Genomic DNA, 17,738 nt, shown 5'->3' on the forward strand with positions numbered 1-17,738 from the left:
GCCCCTAAACATTTATGTATTTAAGCTCATGAGAGACAGTTCTTAAAATGTGGGAATTGGACTGGGGATTGTGAATTTGATTCCCAATACCAAAAATAAATAAATAAATAAAGTTTTCATAAATGCTCTTATTTAATAACTAATTAAGTATTTTTGAGGTGTTCATCTCTACTTTTGCTTCATCCCAAAAGATTTTAAATGAGATAATTGTTTCATAGTCAAACCATAAAAGAAATATAGATATTCATATATATTTTCATATATACCGTTTTCATCTGTGGGGCACAAGCCCTGCTGACCATACGCAGAAGTTCATGGACACCTTGATAACTCAAGCCAGTCACCTTCATAAGTTCCAGTGGGGAAAGGCATAAAAAGTCCTAAAGAGATATAAAGAGAAAATTTTAAACGTATGTGTATAATAAAGATATTGGAATCAGAAAGAAAAAGGGAATGTCCAATTAATGCTGTCCACATCTAATAAGTATAACTTACCACAGATCAAAGAATTATGCTTTTTTTCAGCAGTAGGAATTGAGTCTAGGGCCTCGTGTTCAATTAAAATATGTTCATTAAATATAAATATATGTTCATTAAAATATGAACACAAATATTAAATGTATAACAGAAGGACAAAAGACATCTTTAATAGTCCAAACAATTCAAAAAGATTACAATATGTTCTGAAAGCCTATCTTTTTTTTGGAGGGGGGCTACTGAGAATTGAGCCCAGGGCATGCACATGCTACGTAAGCATTCTACTACTGAGCTACCACCTCAGTCCTTTTGAGATAAAGACTGGATAACATGCCCAGGCTGGACTGGCACTTGGCAATACTCCTGTATCAGCCTCCCAAGTAATAGTGTTTATTAACGTGAGCGCTACTGTACCAGCTAAATACGTTTTACTCAGGATAAAATCCTCAAATAAAATCTTACCTTCAAGTCTGTGTCACTATTTTGCTTAAAAATACAACATATACTGTATAGATTTCTCAGACCCCATCAATAAGAAAATGGTTCTAAAACAGTAGTCCTAAATATTAATTTCTCTTCTGGGAGAAATTATCCATGTTGAATACCATCTCCTCACCCAAGTCATATTTCTCATGAACTACACAATTTCTCTTAAGTGGATAAAACTTCACTAGAACCCCAGTAAGTAGGACAAGGGTACTTCATGGTACACCATGACCATCCTTCCCTAAAAATGCAAGCAAATTTAATTTCAATAAATGAATTTAAATGGATCACTGAAAAGCACAATTATTTAACTTTATTTTTTGCAAAACTAAGTTTTTGTACTCCAGGTTTAAAAGTTAATAGGTTATACTTAAAGTTAAGTAGCACTTAAAATTTCTTAGCAAAAAAATTAGTAAATTTTACCCGACAGGTAACAATCTGATGTCTGCTCAGACGGTCACACAGTTCTTGTGACACACCCACTCGTCTTAGCTTCTTGTTACTCATGACTCCAGATCCAGCAAAAAAAAAAGAAAAAATAATTAAATAACATGATAGCAAATGGGCTGTTATAGTTTGTGTCTAGATATCCCACAAAGCCTCATGCAGTCAGAGATTTTCAGAGGTGGTTAAATCTAGACTGTGTGATTGACTGGTGTGATGCTGAGATTAAGGATGCAGAGACCAAAAGAGGGTGACTGCTGGATCAAGCCACTGATTGGAATGGCACTGCCCTAATCCCAGCAGCCCACATAAGAGTATAAAAGGGGCAGAAAGACGCTGTTAAAGTTCAGTCATTGAGGGGCTGGGAGTTTAGCTCAGCGGCATAAGCACCTGCCTTGCAAGTGTGTGGTTGTGAGTTCGATCCCTGGTACTGATAAAAAACAAAAAGACCAAAAAAAAAAAAAACCTTATAAAAGTTCAGTCATTGATTTTGCTGTCTTCTGCTGCTATGAACTGTCATCCCTCAGCCATGCTACCCAGTCAATTATGGACTGAAACTTCGACAAACTATGAGCTAAGGACACCTTTCCCTTATTACGTTTGGGTGTTGCGTATTTTGTCTCAGCAATGAGAGAAAAGCAACTAAGATATGGACTATCCAAAACACTCTACAAAATAAAATTTTTCAACCTTCTTCTTGTACAAAATGAAATTACTCAAAGGCAGGGCCACAGAATCTTTAAGTAGGAGTCCCCATTTCATCACACAACAGAGAAAAACAAGACCACTTCAGAATGCTGATGTAGGTTTAAGCAGTTCTTTCAGAATCTTCACTGATCTCTACATGGCAAAAATTGAAGTTCCCCAAGTATCAAGTTCCTCCTGAGGCCGCAGCCCCACAAAACCTCTGGCAAGGGACAGAGACTAGCAGAAGAGGTACATATTAAACCCCAAGGCAGCTAGGAGTGTAAACGAAGTGTAGTACCAAAGACAAAAAAGAGGATGAAGTCTGACATGGAGTTTCCAAAAAGCTCCACAGCTCCAGGATGGACTGGCTCAGGTCTGCACAGCAGTCCCTCACACCTGCCCTTACAAAGAGGAACAAACATAATGTAGGTCTAAGTCACTCATAGCTATAGATTTCAGGTGACCTATCTGAATTCCAGAACATTACAACACTCAATGTTCATACCAAAAACCCAGAGATTTACTTCCTATCAACTAGAACAAAGACCTAAAGTCTCAATGAAATAAAGTTATCCTTCAAAATAGATTATCAGACATCTGATTTAAATGTGTTCACCTGTCCTTGTTGGACCTGCACCTGGTCCTAGCAATACACTGACCTGTCTATATACTGATGTGTAACAGGAGCATGATTTTTTTTAAAGCCTTACAGTTCACCTTTATAGGTAAGACATGACAAGAACATGCACAATTAAGCACAAAATGTGTTGTCAAAATCATGTCTGAAGACAGATTCAGTTTTCAGGTACTTGTAACCATAACCTATTTCATCCTATAGAAAAAACTAATATTTAGCTAGAATTGGTGCTCTGGATTAAACATCAGCAAATAATAGAATCCAGGAGTTTGAATTTGGTGGCAGCAATAGCACACCCACTTAGGTGCAGTGCTGCTTCCTCTCAGTTGAAGTAACAAAGATTTTACTATCCTGTCTTGGGACTGACAGCCTCCACTGAAGCACAGCCTTCCAGCTAGAAAGGGCACAGTTGAGTGCCAACTTGTTATGGACCCAGAGGCCCTATAACTACAAATATGAGCCAAGCAAATGCAGTCAGTCAGTCATTTAGGCAGGAGCTCTTAAAGGAGATAAGCTGAATGCAGAGATCCTGCAGCTCTCCAAGTACATGGCCCCTAAAAAATACTCCCTCCCATCAATCTAACTGCTTATTTGGGTGTGAAGTTTCAGGACAGTGATATTCCTTTTACAGAATTGAGGAAATGGAAGAAACACCATCCTCATATTAGTTAAAGCTTTGCTGTTCATGTCTCTCGAATACAAATAAAAATGAAAGAAATACAATCCTCTTCCCAGAGAAAAAATTTGAGCCAGTGAAAGAAATGGCAGCATTTCAAGCATCTAAAGTTAGGTGGCTGGACTTGATAACAAATCAGCCTCTCTACAGAGATTCCTAGTTTAGACTTCAAATAGCTGTAAACCACCGGCCCTAGTCATCAACCTACCATTCCTTCTTACCCCACCACAACTTACTAAATAAGCACTTGTCGGAGCTGTCCCTACTCACCAAGAGCAACATTCTTCTGCTCCTGTATTTCCTTCCATCCTGAGGTTCCCACCTTCAGGCTGGCCCCAACCCTGAGTAGCCTCCCATAGCTTACCAATGTGTAAGTACTGCTCTTTTGCCCTTCTGGATGTGGATCAACAGACTCCTTTAATTCAGGAGAGTTGGGTGCAGCCAGTCTTATTATCTGGACTTTAGTGCCTGTGGTCACAAATGGCCAGCTTTCCGGGCCTTAGAGGGCATCACCTCTAGCCTCTAGTCAGTATTCCTTTGAACCTTTCTGTCCTTCGTTACACCCAGCTCAGTAAGGCTACATAAAAAAAAACAAAGCTGCTGGGTGACCCTTGTAATAGCAGCCAGGACTTTCCAAATAAAGATTAGCATCCAGGACTCTGGCAGATAAACACCATCAAGTAGACAAAGACCAGCCAGGGATATTTTAATGCCAATTCACGAGCTGATGCCATCACTGAAGAGAGGCACAATGACCAGAACATGATGGGAAAATATAGGCTCAGCTTGAGAGGCAGGAGCCCCTCAGACTCATCCTATTGCAAGTACAGCTGTCCAACAACAGGCCTACAAAAAACCAGTAGCTGAAGTAATTGATAAGCAGGGAAATATTCTCCACAATGAGGTAGGTGAGTGCCATAGTGGAACTGAACAATAAAGCAAGAATAGGTGTAAAATGTTCAATGTAGAGCAAGACAGATTTGGAAGACAGTCCTCACAGAAGCCCACAAAGACCAAGCTTGATGAAGGAAAGACAGATAAAGCCCACCAAAGCAGAACATGCCAACAGCAACAGAGATGATCCAGCTGACCATGCCAAATGTTTAGCAAGCAAATGTCACACAGTATCACTGTTAAGGATACCTGAATGCCCAGCACTGTGTAATAGGCCATATTGGTCAGGATGTAGGCAAGCATACAATTGGCATAGATTCCAATGGCCAAGAGAAATTTCTTCCTGGATTTTTTATTTCTTCTGTTACAAAATTAAGGGTATCCCAATCTGAGTAAGAGAGTAGAAAAGAGGGCAAGACAGAGGTTTTTACACTCCCCGGAGGAAAACTTAAAGGCATCCTGAAAGTGCTCAAAGTATTCCCGGCAGTTCAACAAGGCCCTTAATAATGATAACAATGAGCATAGGACCTTGGCATAAGGGAACATGTCCTACACTCGTGTAACCCATTTGACAGAGGCACAATTCACATATGTCAGCAGACACATGCAAGCAGTATCAAGAGACAAGAGACCAGGTAGTAGTGATAACAGGTGAAGGAAGGAAGGCTGGATGATATAGTGGACAAAGGTGATAGTGATGATACCTTGACTGATAGGTTCAATAATTAGCAGTGAGGTCCACAGGTGGATGAACCCAACAAAGCCCCCAGAGACCTCTAGAATATAAGCATGACTGGTCTCTGCACTGGTGATGGTGGTCCCCAGCTCTACATAACAAAGGACATCCACAAAGGAGATGAGTCTACCAGTGGCCCACATGACCAGTAATAACCCATAAGGAGTATCATAACAGACGCATAGGTGACACAAAGACTTGTAAACCAACTGTGTCACCTATTCAGCAGGGAACACTTCTTCCTCAGCTGCATAGTTTCTGGGAACCTTCAAGGTGGTAAGCTGGTATCTTCCACCCTGAGTGGCTCGCCTCACAGACAAAGTAATAGGTGAGTTCTGGGTTCCCAGTCTCTCTGGATTCCATGGTAAATAGTTGTTACACCCCTGTGTTTACTGGGTTGTGTCACAAAATAAGTGAAAAAAAATCACACATTCAAAACTTACTTCATCACAAACAGGTCAGGCACATAGAAGAAAATGAAGTCTCTACAACAAGAGCTAATTCCATTTGTCTGTTTGGTCATTTAATCTCTCCTGATGGCCAGGAACAGCCAGCATGCTTTCCCTTCAAGGCATATTTCTAAATAGTATCCCCAGAAGTCTTCACCATTATTGCACTATACTAATAATTAAATGTATTAAGTACCTTCCATATAGACAGCACTGTTCCAAAGCTTAACCTTAATTATCACACTTAATATTCTCAAAAGGCCTGAGGAAAGTAGATTAACCTCATGTTCATATATGAAAAAACTGAGCCACGGATTTAGCTCAGTAGGGTAAGTGCCTGCCTGGCAAGCGCACAGTTGTGAGTTTGATTCCTAGAACCAGAAAAAGAAAGAAAGAAAGACATATATAAGAAAACTAACCTAGAAATCATCCAGTCACAATAAAAAGTAAACAGGAGATCCAGAATTTGAACACAGTCTGACACCTATTCACTTAACCATTACATTCTACTTCAAGTCCATAACCATACTTAATCTTTTTCTAGGAGTCAGAACAAACATGAGTCAAATGTGATTTTATTATTATTATTATTATGAGTGTTACTGATAAACTAAAACTGTTTTGTTGTATTCTCTACTTATACGTACTCTTATTATACCTGGCTGTGGGCAGTTAAACTCAAATGTTTCTTTGGAGAGCTGTGATTTCTTTAACAATGCATGCAAAGAAAAGTCTGTTCATCACTGAGGTGGCAAACCATCCTCTGCAAAGAGTTGAAATGTGAACTTTCATTGTTTCAGAAGTAAATATAATTATGAATTGACATTTTTTACTTCCACGTTTATATGTAATATCTAAATTCTCTAATCACAGCAAATCTCTGACACAAAAACACAAACACAGCGCATGAACATGTACACTTACCTTTTAAAATGAGAATGTACTAGTATCAATTTGTTTCTCTAAACAGAAAAGTTTACCAAGTAATCTCTATCTGCTATGTTATTACCTAGTGTCTTTTTAAATCAGGTAGTTCTAGGCAATAATAACCACTTAAACTGATTAATTCAACTAATCAAAAGAAATAAATGAAACTGTAAACTGGAAAATATAGAAACTTTAACAATAACCAATTCTGTTACCTGTGCCTGGATGGATCACTCCCACCATTTGCCTGGACCACAGCATACTAACTCTGGTCACTTCTTATTTTACACACACACACACACACACACACACACACACAAAAGGAGGAGGAGGAGGAAGTGGAAGAAGAGGAAAATAAATCCAACCTACTCTCCATTCATTTGTATTTGTTCCTCCCAAAAACACTTCTTAAGCAGACTCTCCTAAGCTCTGTGATATAAGAATCATTTTAGTATATTTCTTTCCCTTTGAGTACTCACACTTGAGAGATGGAAAGAGAGGTACACAAATAAACAAAGCCATGCAGTAAGCATGCTATTTAAATGTGCAACAGAAGCATCCTCCTTCCAAACAGGAAGGAGCCTGAAATTGGCCTGAAAAGGTCAGGTCAGTGTCACCTTCTTACCAGAAGTAGCCTGGTAAAAAGCCACTTTTCATCCTTTAAAATGTCCTCTGGCACCACCAGACCACAGAATAAATTCCACACTTATTTTGAAAAATTTTAAACCTGGATCCCTTACTTCATTCTCACTCATACATCAGATTGTGAGACTCTGATCCTGGCTTTCCTGACAGTCATATAAGTTCCCAGTACACTGGTTTCCACATCTGTAAAACAATAGTGATTGTAATTTCTACTCAATAAGCCTGTAGGAGGTAATGGCTGGCACCATAGTGCTCAAGGTCATCAATCATCATCAATGCATTCAACAAACAGCATTTGGTGCCCCTTACATAACCTGTTCTCCAGCCATAAAGATATCCATAAGAATACTCAAGCACCATTCTGCCTGACTTTCTTCCACAAAACCGTCCCCACAGTCGCTTTCATCCTTTCTCCAATGATTCCACCTTACTGTGTACATATTTGTACCATAATCTTACCAACGCGTCAGGACGCCTTCTGTGTGTTTCTTCTGTGTATGCGTGTGAGCCTGCCTATGTGTTTTCAGCAGAGGGGAGTTAATGCAGCCCTGAAGACTAACCTCTCTCCTTTGCACCTGCAAGAAAAGAAAAACCTTCACGGTGGAGGCACTGTTCCCACTGCTTCGAGTTTTTACCTCATTTTATAGATAAGGCTACTGAAGCACTGTGGTGAGAAACGCGCAAAGTCACCGCATCCCACAGAGGACCCGTGTTCGAATCCAAGGTAATGACTCTAGATCCCGCAGTCTTCACCATTTCAAGTGAGACAGTCCCTGAATTTCTCCCCAAAGTGCCTGAATGGGGGTAGGGAAACGAAGAGGCGATAACATTACCCAGAATCTCCTTTACAAAGGCTTTCTCCAACAAAGTGCAGCTTCCAATCATCCCTTCCTCCCCAAATAGCGCCAGAGACCCTTGAATCCCTACCGGCTTAAGGGGGCGTGACCAGCACCCAAGAGAGACTTCACTACCACGGTATCAGTGTTCACGGGCTTGGAGGCAGCAGGAATAATGAGTACACCCACTCCCCCACAATTTCTCCCACAGAAAACTTTCCCAGTACCGGGTCTACAGGGTCCAACTTTCAAAATTTCCCCTCCCCTTACACAGGTCAACGAGGAAAGCTCCGCAAAGCAACAACCGAAGATCGGGTTGGTGATTTCCCTGTCGATTTACCCAATCAGAGGGGGGCAGAGGCGCAGGTTGGTTCCGCAGCTTGCTGGGAATTGTAGTTTGCTCTCTCTAAACAGGATTGGAGCGAGGAGTGTGCTGTTTCCCATTGTAGTGATTATCAAAACCGAAGGCCAGAACATAAAGGAGAGTGTGAAACAGGAAAAACCTTGCTTGGAATTTTCTTTCTTGTAAGACTGCATTTAAAAATTGATTAATCGGCACTCAGGAGGTTGAGATAGGAGGATTTCTGCGAGTTCAAGTCTAGCCTAGGTTACATAGCTAGACTCTGTTTCCAAAAAAACGAAACAAACAAGCAAAAAAAAACACACATGCAGAGAAGCATGTTTTCTGGAGAATAGGAGACAGTTCACCACCTATCACAGAAGTTTTTGGAAGAGAGCTTTCTAGTTTATATTGTGGTTTCAGTTTTGTTTGGTTTTTTGTGACAGGTCTCACTATGTAGGCCAGCTGGCCTTGAACTCGTGGAGATCCTCCTGCCACAGTGCCTCAAGTGCTGGAATTACAGGCTTGTGCCCGTATGCCCAGCTGTTGGTTTTAATTTGCTCTTTTCACAGCCCTTTTTGTGGTGAAATTGTTTGGGAAACGCTGACTAAAATTGCTCAAATCGAAGCACACACATTGGGGAAACCTACGATTCTGATTAAAGGTTAAAAAACCAAACAAGGAAGCAGCTGTGATGAGGAAACGTGACAGTTAAGAATTGGTTTCAGATTATTATATTTGCCAAAACTCTGTGCTTATTCTTTGTTCTCCCCTCTGCAGCTTCCTTGTCTCTATCACATAAGTTAGCCCACCATAATTTAATTACTGACCTACATCCGTCACTTGAAAAAAAGGAAGCACATTTTATTCAGCTTCTAAAACAGGGCCTACCTAGAACATCAGTCAATTAAAAATTGTAATGTAGGTGGTATGGTGGTATACACCTGTAATTCCAACACTAATGAGGCTCAGACAGGTGGCTAGCAAGTCGGAGGCCTGCCTGGACCACATAACAAGTCCACTTTGTCAAAAAAAAAAAAAAATCAAAAAAATGAAGCCATAAATGAATAGAGTGAAGCAGAACATGACTGCAGAGTTCTGAGACTGTAAGGGGGCCCAATAGAATAATTATAAAGAAGGACAGAGCTCTCCTAGTTCTGGGAACCCCCAGTTCCTGGGAAAGTACTATCACTGGTAGTCCCTATGTAAATGTTGATTTTTTTTTTTTTGGTCTTTTTCCTTTTTATCGGTACCGGGGATCGAACTCACGACTACCTGCTTACAAGGCAGGCACTTATGCCACTAAGCTAAATACCCAGCCCCATAAATGTTGACTTCAAGTGCTAGAGAGAAAGCAAATGAAAACAAAATGAGCATAGCTATTCCTGCCACCTGCTCGGCCAATATAGAACTAAAGGTGTTGAGGGGAGGAGTTGTCATAATTGAGGAAGATGGTCCACAGCCAAGTAGCTAGTTGTTTTAACTTTCTGAGTTTCTTAGCTTTCCTTAGTAAGGCGACATCTTGTCACGTGACTCAAACAAATATGGCACTTAATTTGCATCTTCCCTTCATTGAGCCAATAGGAGTGGCGCTCTCTTTGATCACCACCGCCCCATTCCCGCCTCCACCACCACAGTTCACAGCGGAATCTGTCACCTGACCCGGCTCAAACATGGCTGCGCTGGAAATGTTACTGCTTTGGCTGCCTAAAACAGGTGAGTGTAAGACGCTGGGGAAATGGGAGCGCCCTCCAGGACCCCGGTAGGAAGTGTCTCTAGCCTTCACTCCCCTAACCCCACACTGCTTTTTTGGCACAGATTTTCTCCTGATGTTCAATCCTCTGCCTTAACAGAAGGCTCAAAAAGAGGAGTGTTCCTGCTGAATCGACCACCTGGGGATTTGGAGCCAGCCTGGGCGAAACGTTCCGGAGAGAATATGGATGTAGAGTTTTACGGGTCTTAGTCCCGGCCAATACGGCGATTGATGTTGTTAAATGTAGGATCTGCGTAGAGATGGGATTAATCCCTTGGAGAAGGTGGCACCGCTCCAGAAGAGATAGTAACGTGTCAAATTTAAAACATTTACGCAAATAAAGTCCCGCTTTCCCAGTCTGGTCCGTACTTACTGGTTTGTCTAGCTTCGGTCTTTCTCTCATATGTTGTTTTTTTAGGAAGTACTCCACGAATGGAACCATTAAGAATGTGTTCCGCGTAACGCATCTCTTTCTACCTCCCTGCACTCGGTGCTGGGAAAATGAATCATCCGTTTGGAAAAGAAGAAACTGCTACCGAGAAGCAGCTTTTTGGATTTTTCTGTGAGTGCCTGCGGAGGGGGCAGTGGGAGCTGGCACAGGCATGTATCCATCAGCTACATGAGGCCCATGGGGATATCCCAAAGAGGGTAGAAGACATACTTAAGGCGCTGGTGCTGTGTCCAGATCTACTGAGGTAAGCAATCTCCCATCCCACTAGGGGGTCTCAGAGCCTGAGACACATAATTCCTTCTGTCTATGTATCCTATTCAACTACACTTTAAAAAATTAAAAGAAGCAAAGTATATTTCACATGCCCTGAAAATTTACTTGTAAAATATTACCCATTAATTTTTAATTTACTGGCTTTAGATTATCTTCTGAAATTGGATTTAAACCTGGCCACTAAAGTGTACCTGAAACCATTTCTTGTTTATTATTCTTAAAGATAATGGTGTAGCTACGTTGAAAAGTGTTTGCCTTGGCTGGGGATTTAGCTCAGTGGTGTCCCTGCCTGGCAAGCACAAGGACATGAGATCAATCCCTGGTACCAAAAAAAGAAAGAAAAGCGTTTGCCTCCAAAAAGGCAAACCCTAAGGCTGGATGTGGTGGCATGTTCCTGTAATCCCAGTACTCTGGGATGCTAAGACTGGAGGAGGATCAAGAGTTTGATCCCAAGGGCTGGGGATTTAGCTCAGCGGCATAAGTGCCTGCCTTGCAAGCAGGAAGTCGTGAGTTCGATCCCTGGTACCGAAAAAAAGACAAAAAAAAAAAAAAAAAAAGAGTTTGATCCCAGCTTGGACAATTTAGCAAGATCCTGTCTCGAAATAAAATATATAGTAAAAAGGGATGGGAATGTAGTGCAGTGCAAAGGCCCTGGATTCAGTCACTAGTTAAAAAAAAAAAAAAAAAAACCTGACTGTCTTCTTGCTAATGGGATTGAGGTTGAAGACACTTCAAAAGATTGAAGTGAATTCACTTAAAACTTTCATTGTGAAATAAGTATAGACTCAGGAAGTATAATAGCAGTCAGTGTACCTTTTCCCCAGTTTTTCCCAATCGTGACATCTCATTTAGCTATAATACAATATCACACCAGGAAACCAACATTGGTACATTACTGTTAGCTATGCAATAGATCTTATTTGTTTTGCACTATTTTTTAAATCTGCATTCATGTTTTATTGCTAGTTCTATGTAATTTACTGATACGTAGATTCTTGTAATCCATGGTAATAATGGTAGAACTGTTGATTCACTACGAAAGAATTCCCTCCTTCTTGTATTTGCACTATGACCGCTCTTTGTCTCCTGGTAACCAGAGTTCTCTCTCCTAGGTGTATAATAAAGTGCTTTCTGGCAATGCTATTAAATAGTACTCAACTAGGAATCAAATGTACTGTTTAGTCTTTCCCTGGTTTATCCTTATCTTTAACTGTTAACACTCTGTAGGTGTTGTATTACTACATTAAGAATGGAAAAACCAGTGATTTTTATTCCTTCCTTTTTTTTAAACTTAAATTTGGATTCTACCTAAGTTAGTGCTTAAATTACTAACTTTAAAGAAACGTATGCATTCCTAGAACTTTTTTCACATGGATAAAAATAAATTTTTATGATTTCCTTTTTTATTTTATATTTGATTCATTCTCTGTGTTCAGGAATGTACTTCGGGTAGCATTAGTTACTATGATTTTCTTTGTAACATTATGCTTAAACACAAGACTGGGCATGGTGACACACTCCTATGATCCCAGCACTCCTAAAGCTGAGGCAGGAGGATTGTTGCAAGTTCAAGACCGGCCTGGGCTACAAAATGAGCCCAAGGCCAGCCACTCTGAACTACATAGTGAGACCCTGTGTTCAAAAAAAAAAAAAAAAGACGAAGACTAAACCAGATACAGTGGCATGTGCCTGTAGTGGTAGCAACTGATTAAGCTGAGGCAAAAAGATCTCCTGAACATGAGAGTTCCAAGATCAATCTAAATAACACAGCAAGACACCTTTAAAAAAAATTTGAAAAGGAGGATATGGAGGTAGGATTGAGATTTTTTTTTTAATGAAAGGTACCAGATCTGTTCTGATTCTGATATTTTACTGAACTGTCCTATGCAATTGAAAATTTTTTATTAGAACTTGCCTGTTCAGGTTTAAAATAGACTAGCAGTGAATTTTAAGTTTTGAATCACAAAAGAGGAGATGTCTATAGAAACTTTTTTTTTTTTTTTCACTTTTTACAGATCTGGGCAGGACATCAGCCCCCAAAGATTAGCTTGGCTCTGGCTTCTTGTACTGGAAAAATGGTTGACCCAGGAAAAGGTAAGTGATTTCACATTAATACTTTCCCAAGGCCAAAACAGAGAAGAATTCAGAGTGGTTATGGAATTTCCCTTTTGTGTCTTACTTCCTTTATTGTGAAGTAGGTCATATTGTTTCTTGCTTGCTTTGTTTCTTTCTTTCCTTTTTTTCTTTTTTGAGCCAGGGTCTCACTATAAATTCAGGATAACCTTGAGCTTACTCTGTAACCCAGGCTGGTCTCAAATTCACAAGGATCCTCCTGCCTCAGCCTCCCAAGTGCTGTAATTACAAGCATGTACCATCACGCCTGGCCATCATATTCTTTCTCAGTGTTGACCATAATAATTGTTTAAATTGTTACTGTCTAAGGGGCAGGGATTTAGCTCAGTGACTCAAGCACTTGTCTGGTAAGTGCAAAGTCGTGAGTTCGATCCCTAATACCAAAAAAGAAGTACAAATTATTAGTCTCCTTAAATAAATTCATCATTTTACTTACATACATTGGCATTTAATGCCATTTGAAGTGATGCCATTTTGTTAAATGCTATAATTCTGTGTGTAAAAAGAACTCAGTGAACATGAAAAGATACCAATTAAAATATGCGCTCATAACATTTGGATCTATTCATTGCTCAGTTTATTGAGAATGTTGTAGCTTGACATAACTAACGCCATCTTGTGCCTTGAATTTGACACAGTGGAGTAAAAAATTACTTAGAATAGAAATCCCATGGAAAAATCAAAATGAGCTGTACCAAGAGAAAAATTAACCTGCTCAACAAAGAAGCAGGATACAGGTGTCAGCCAAAATTAATGTAAGATTCTAGCTAAATTGTTTCCAAAAGGATGTCTTGATTTGCAGTTTTTTTGGTTTTTTTTTTTTTTGCTTTAAATTTCCTGTGATTCTTTACCACCACTTGGTAGACTAAAACAGGGGTCTATGCGAGCGGTCACTGAGCTCAGCTAATAAAATTCCATTATCAGTTTGGCTGCTTGGATTCCTATATTGTTTATGAACCCACATCAGAATAGACTGAGCCAAAGTTTGGCTTCTCTTCTAAAAATCTTATTTTCACTAGTCCAAAACAGTGAAATATATCTTATAGCTTGAAATTCTATTGTAATTTAATAATTCACATGGATTGAAAAATTGCCAAATATAACACAAATAGGAAAAGAAAACTGTTGAAGACGTTTGTTTTGTTTTAAATATTCCACTAAAAGCTCTTTTACCGTGTTTATAATCAAAGATGAGAGCTATTAAAGGAATTTCTGATATAATTTCATACTGTACCTCAGATAAGATTAAGTGAGGAACTATTATTAGCCCACGGATGTACTACAAAATCAGTTGACAAAAGTGGGGCTGAAACCAGAGTCTGAATCCCACTCCTCTGCTTTTTCTACTTCAACGTTTTCTTTAGCTTACATGAACTAGAAAGAAATTGTTTCTTAAATGTCTCATCATGTAGCCTAATTTTTTTTTTTTTTTAATTTTTTTTTGTCTTTTTCCTTTTTATCGGTACCAGGGATCGAACTCACGACTGCCTGCTTTCAAGGCAGGCGCTTATGCCGCTGAGCTAAACCCCCAGCCCCCTAATTTTTGTTGTTATTGTTTTTACTCCCTTCAGTCATCTGGATTAATTTTGTCTTTAGTTCCATTTTTGTATGACATTTATCTTTCACATAGCTGTCAAGAATAACAAGTTACTTATCTAAGTACATCTCTTCCTTAGGCCTTATGTCAGTGTCTAGGAAAGTGAAATGTCAGAAAGACTAGCAAGAGAGGGAGGAAAGAGAAGCAAGATTAAAATATAATGAAACCTAGGAAAATTGAATCAGATTTAAAAGAAAAAAATTGAGCTAAGGTTGAAATACTTTATCTGAAATAATATCTTCAAAAAAAAAAATAAATCATGTTACTGATTCCAGGTCTTGCTAATACAAACATGGAATTTGTCAAAACAAATGAACTTTCCCCTCAGTGGAAGCTCTGGGTCCTTGATGCTGATGGTGCTTATTTGCTGGATAGTTGCTCAATCATGTTGAGCAGTGGATTTCTGTTCCCTGTCTCCTTAGCACTAAGAGTTCTTGTTTTGTCACAGATCATTTGTTCTTTAAAGCTTGCTTATTTAAACAGTTGTAGAAATATTTCTGTTGCTTAGAGAGGCTGAGGGTATAAGGACCAAGACTACACATGTATTCTTTTTTTTGTTTGGTTGTTTGGTTGCTTTTTATTTCTTGAGACAGGGTCTCCCTACATAGTGCTGGTTGGCCTAGAACTCACTAGGTTGTCCAGACTGGCCTCAAACTCTTGGTGATCCTCCTGCCTCAGCCTCTCAAGTTCCAGTTTCTGCACATGCATTCTTGGAGTAGTTCTACATTATCCTGGAGTTGCCTTCATCTAGGAACTTACTAGTTGCTTCTTTTTTTTCCAGGCTTTCATCTTCTGCCAAAATCTTGCTTTTTAATTATTAATTGAAGCAATGATTCTGTGTTTCCTATCCTTCATTTGCCTTCTTGCCTCTCTCTTGCAGTGATTTATCTCTACATCTATAAACACGTGTGCAAAACTTTAGCTGCAGGAATATTTGTTGCTTTGCTTCTAACAGGAAAGAACTGGGAACAATCCTCATGTTCATAGTGTACAGGAGTAGTTGTTGTAGTCAGGGGTTGTACACAGAGAACAATTAAGATTAGGACACGGAGTTTATAATATTATTTTTATAATGATCACCGGGAGTTAACACAGGAAAATGCAGGAAATCTATCCACAACACCAAAGACATAGAATATTTAGTCAAGAGCCTAACCCCCACAGCAATGTCCCACATGAGTCCAGATAAAAACCCAGAGCTCAGGACAATGCCTCCCCACGAGTCCAACTGGAGGTCGAGCGCCCACAAGAAGGACTCACGCCAGTGTCTTTTATGGATCCATGCTGGGAAGACCCAAGGGTCAGCGGTGGAAGCCAGAAAGTGTATGCCTTCAGGGTGAAGGAGTTGTGCTATGGGATGAGGGTTCTACGCTGGAGCCGAGAAGTCACACTCACAACAAAGACCAGGGCTGTCCTGAAAGGCACCATAGCCATCCTCAGCAACATGGGGACCCTGAGCTCCTCCGACAAGCACAGTTGGGTACGTGCCAGGAAGCAGCATGATGAGTTCATCCTGGAGACCAAGCAGCAGACGTCTTCCCATCCGGAGCCAGGAAGCAATGCTCAGTGTGAGGACCAAAGCTTCTCCAGAACCAATGGCTCAAACAGCAACATGTAGCCCACAATGCTGCAACACCTTAATACCTCAACCCTCAATGTCTCCCTTTTTTTCTACCTATTTATGCTGGCAACTTTCCTCAGATGGAGCATCTTTGCTCAATGCCATGCTGATGTAATCCAGCTGGCGTTAAGTTGACCACCAGTTCTTAATCCATAACAGTAGTTAATAAATGGAAGTATATCTATTTGAAGCGCTGTGCCAATATTCAACATATGGTGACATGAAAGGATGTTCATACTTTATGAGGTTAAAAAAAGTTTAGGAAAAATTACATTTGAAATTCATGCATAGAAAATAGCCTACATCATTAACAGTAGTTCTACTTTGCTGGGAACATATAGACCTATGTATATTTTTTTAATTTTATATATTCATATTTTTCTTATTTTTTCCATTTAACTTGCCTTGCTCTTCCAGCAAGGAAATCTGTTGTTAGAAACATTAAGCAAATTCTTGTTTAGAAGTATTAGTCTTTTATGACCCTGAATATGCTTAAAGTAATCTCATCAGTAAAAAAAAATACATCCTAATTAGCCCTTAGGATTCTAGACAAAATGTTGAAATCCTAACCAGCTTATAAGGGTCTTAGATTTCTTACCTATTTTTTCCTCTTACTCCTCAATAGAAACATTATCCAGTAACCTTCAGCTTCTCAGCAGAATTTTTTCCACCAACTTGTAATCATTAGTATTATGCAAGCATTCACATGGCACTGGTGCACATAATAGGGAAGGGTGTGGTAAGACTTAAGATCTGGGGCCAAGAATGTGTTAGATCATCCGCATGGATGGAGAAAATGATCTTGCATTGTAACTGGTGCGTGTACACGTGCTACTTCAAGTGCTTCTTACTGTTCAATAAAACTCATCTTTGAGACGTTTTACCCAGAGGCCTGATTTACATATGTCTCTGATTTACCCTTTGTCAGGTTTAGCCCCAGATTCTCATCTTATTTTGTTTGTGGAGAGACTCTACTTTGAGTTTTAAGGAGTGAGACAAGTCAGTGTGTATAAGTCAGTCACAGGCTTTCTCTGTTTCTACATTAGACTATGCCAGTGGCCTGGCTCTGTACCAAACACTGGGGTGAGCTGTGCGGTGATCTTTACCTGTGGTCCCAGCTGTTTGGGATGGAGCAGCACTAGATCATTTAAGCTCATGAGGTAAAGACCAGTCTGGACAAAAGAGTGAGAACTCATCTCAAACAAACAAAAACCAAGGACCAGGAATATAGTTCAGCACCGCAGAGCCTCCCTGGCAAGCACAAAATCTTGAGTTTGATTCCTGATATCAAAGAAATTAAAAAGAGAAACAACTTTTCTTTTGGGCTGGGGCTGTGGATTTGCAATAGGGTCCTTGCCTATCATGTGGAGGCCTGAGTTGGATCCCTACCACTGCAAAAAGTACGGGGTCACTTTTTCCTTTTCATGTTTGAAATAATATGAAAAGCTTTTCTGTTTCACCTAGTAAAGTTCATTTTTGAACTATGTAACTATGTGCTGCAGGTTTATTTGATTCAGAAACTAAATGAAAAATAAAATTACAGATGGTGCATGATACTGGCGTGTAACTGTTTAGTAAACATTAGAAAATGTTAAATCCTACCCCTTTTACTTTTATCTACAACTCATATGGAAAAGATAGTTGATACCAAAAATGGGTTTGGACTAAAAGAGGAT

At 39.7% G+C, this 17,738-nt stretch overlaps 2 protein-coding genes and 1 pseudogene across 15 annotated transcripts in view; 1 reads left to right on the forward strand and 2 right to left on the reverse strand.

Moving 5' to 3' along the window:
* The window catches only part of Rad51b (RAD51 paralog B), a 569,590-nt gene extending 561,392 nt beyond the window's left edge, over window positions 1-8,198 (reverse strand). For 8 of the 11 annotated variants that reach the window (XR_010044997.1, XM_063241557.1, XM_003472290.5 and 5 more), the window contains exons 1-3: window positions 7,986-8,099; window positions 1,387-1,472; window positions 267-380 (exon numbers count right to left, since the gene is read on the reverse strand). Coding sequence is in view for 10 of the 11 variants with exons in the window: in XM_063241557.1 (XP_063097627.1) it covers window positions 267-380; window positions 1,387-1,470 (198 nt within the window). In the remaining variant the exon portion in view is untranslated. Of the gene's footprint in view, window positions 1-266; window positions 381-1,386; window positions 1,473-4,550; window positions 4,617-7,517; window positions 7,634-7,985; window positions 8,117-8,164 lie in introns of those variants that run through there. The other 3 variants (XM_063241554.1, XM_063241555.1, XM_063241561.1) reach the window with 3 other exon arrangements.
* Window positions 1,479-5,685, reverse strand: LOC111757552 (Y+L amino acid transporter 2-like; annotated as a pseudogene).
* A 1,624-nt stretch (window positions 8,199-9,822) lies between the features above and the next one.
* Window positions 9,823-17,738, forward strand: part of Zfyve26 (zinc finger FYVE-type containing 26) — a 62,945-nt gene continuing 55,029 nt past the window's right edge. For 2 of the 4 annotated variants that reach the window (XM_063241187.1, XM_003472367.5), the window contains exons 1-4: window positions 9,823-9,950; window positions 10,053-10,293; window positions 10,406-10,682; window positions 12,727-12,805. In XM_063241187.1, coding sequence (XP_063097257.1) covers window positions 10,489-10,682; window positions 12,727-12,805 — 273 coding nt within the window. In that variant the 5' untranslated portion in view covers window positions 9,823-9,950; window positions 10,053-10,293; window positions 10,406-10,488. Of the gene's footprint in view, window positions 9,951-10,052; window positions 10,294-10,372; window positions 10,683-12,726; window positions 12,806-17,738 lie in introns of all 4 variants that reach the window. The other 2 variants (XM_063241188.1, XM_063241189.1) reach the window with 2 other exon arrangements.

The sequence above is a fragment of the Cavia porcellus genome, unplaced genomic scaffold (assembly GCF_034190915.1).
Source record: "Cavia porcellus strain 051 isolate PalLab524CR breed Dunkin Hartley unplaced genomic scaffold, mCavPor4.1 scaffold_31, whole genome shotgun sequence".
Taxonomy (NCBI): domain Eukaryota; kingdom Metazoa; phylum Chordata; class Mammalia; order Rodentia; family Caviidae; genus Cavia; species Cavia porcellus.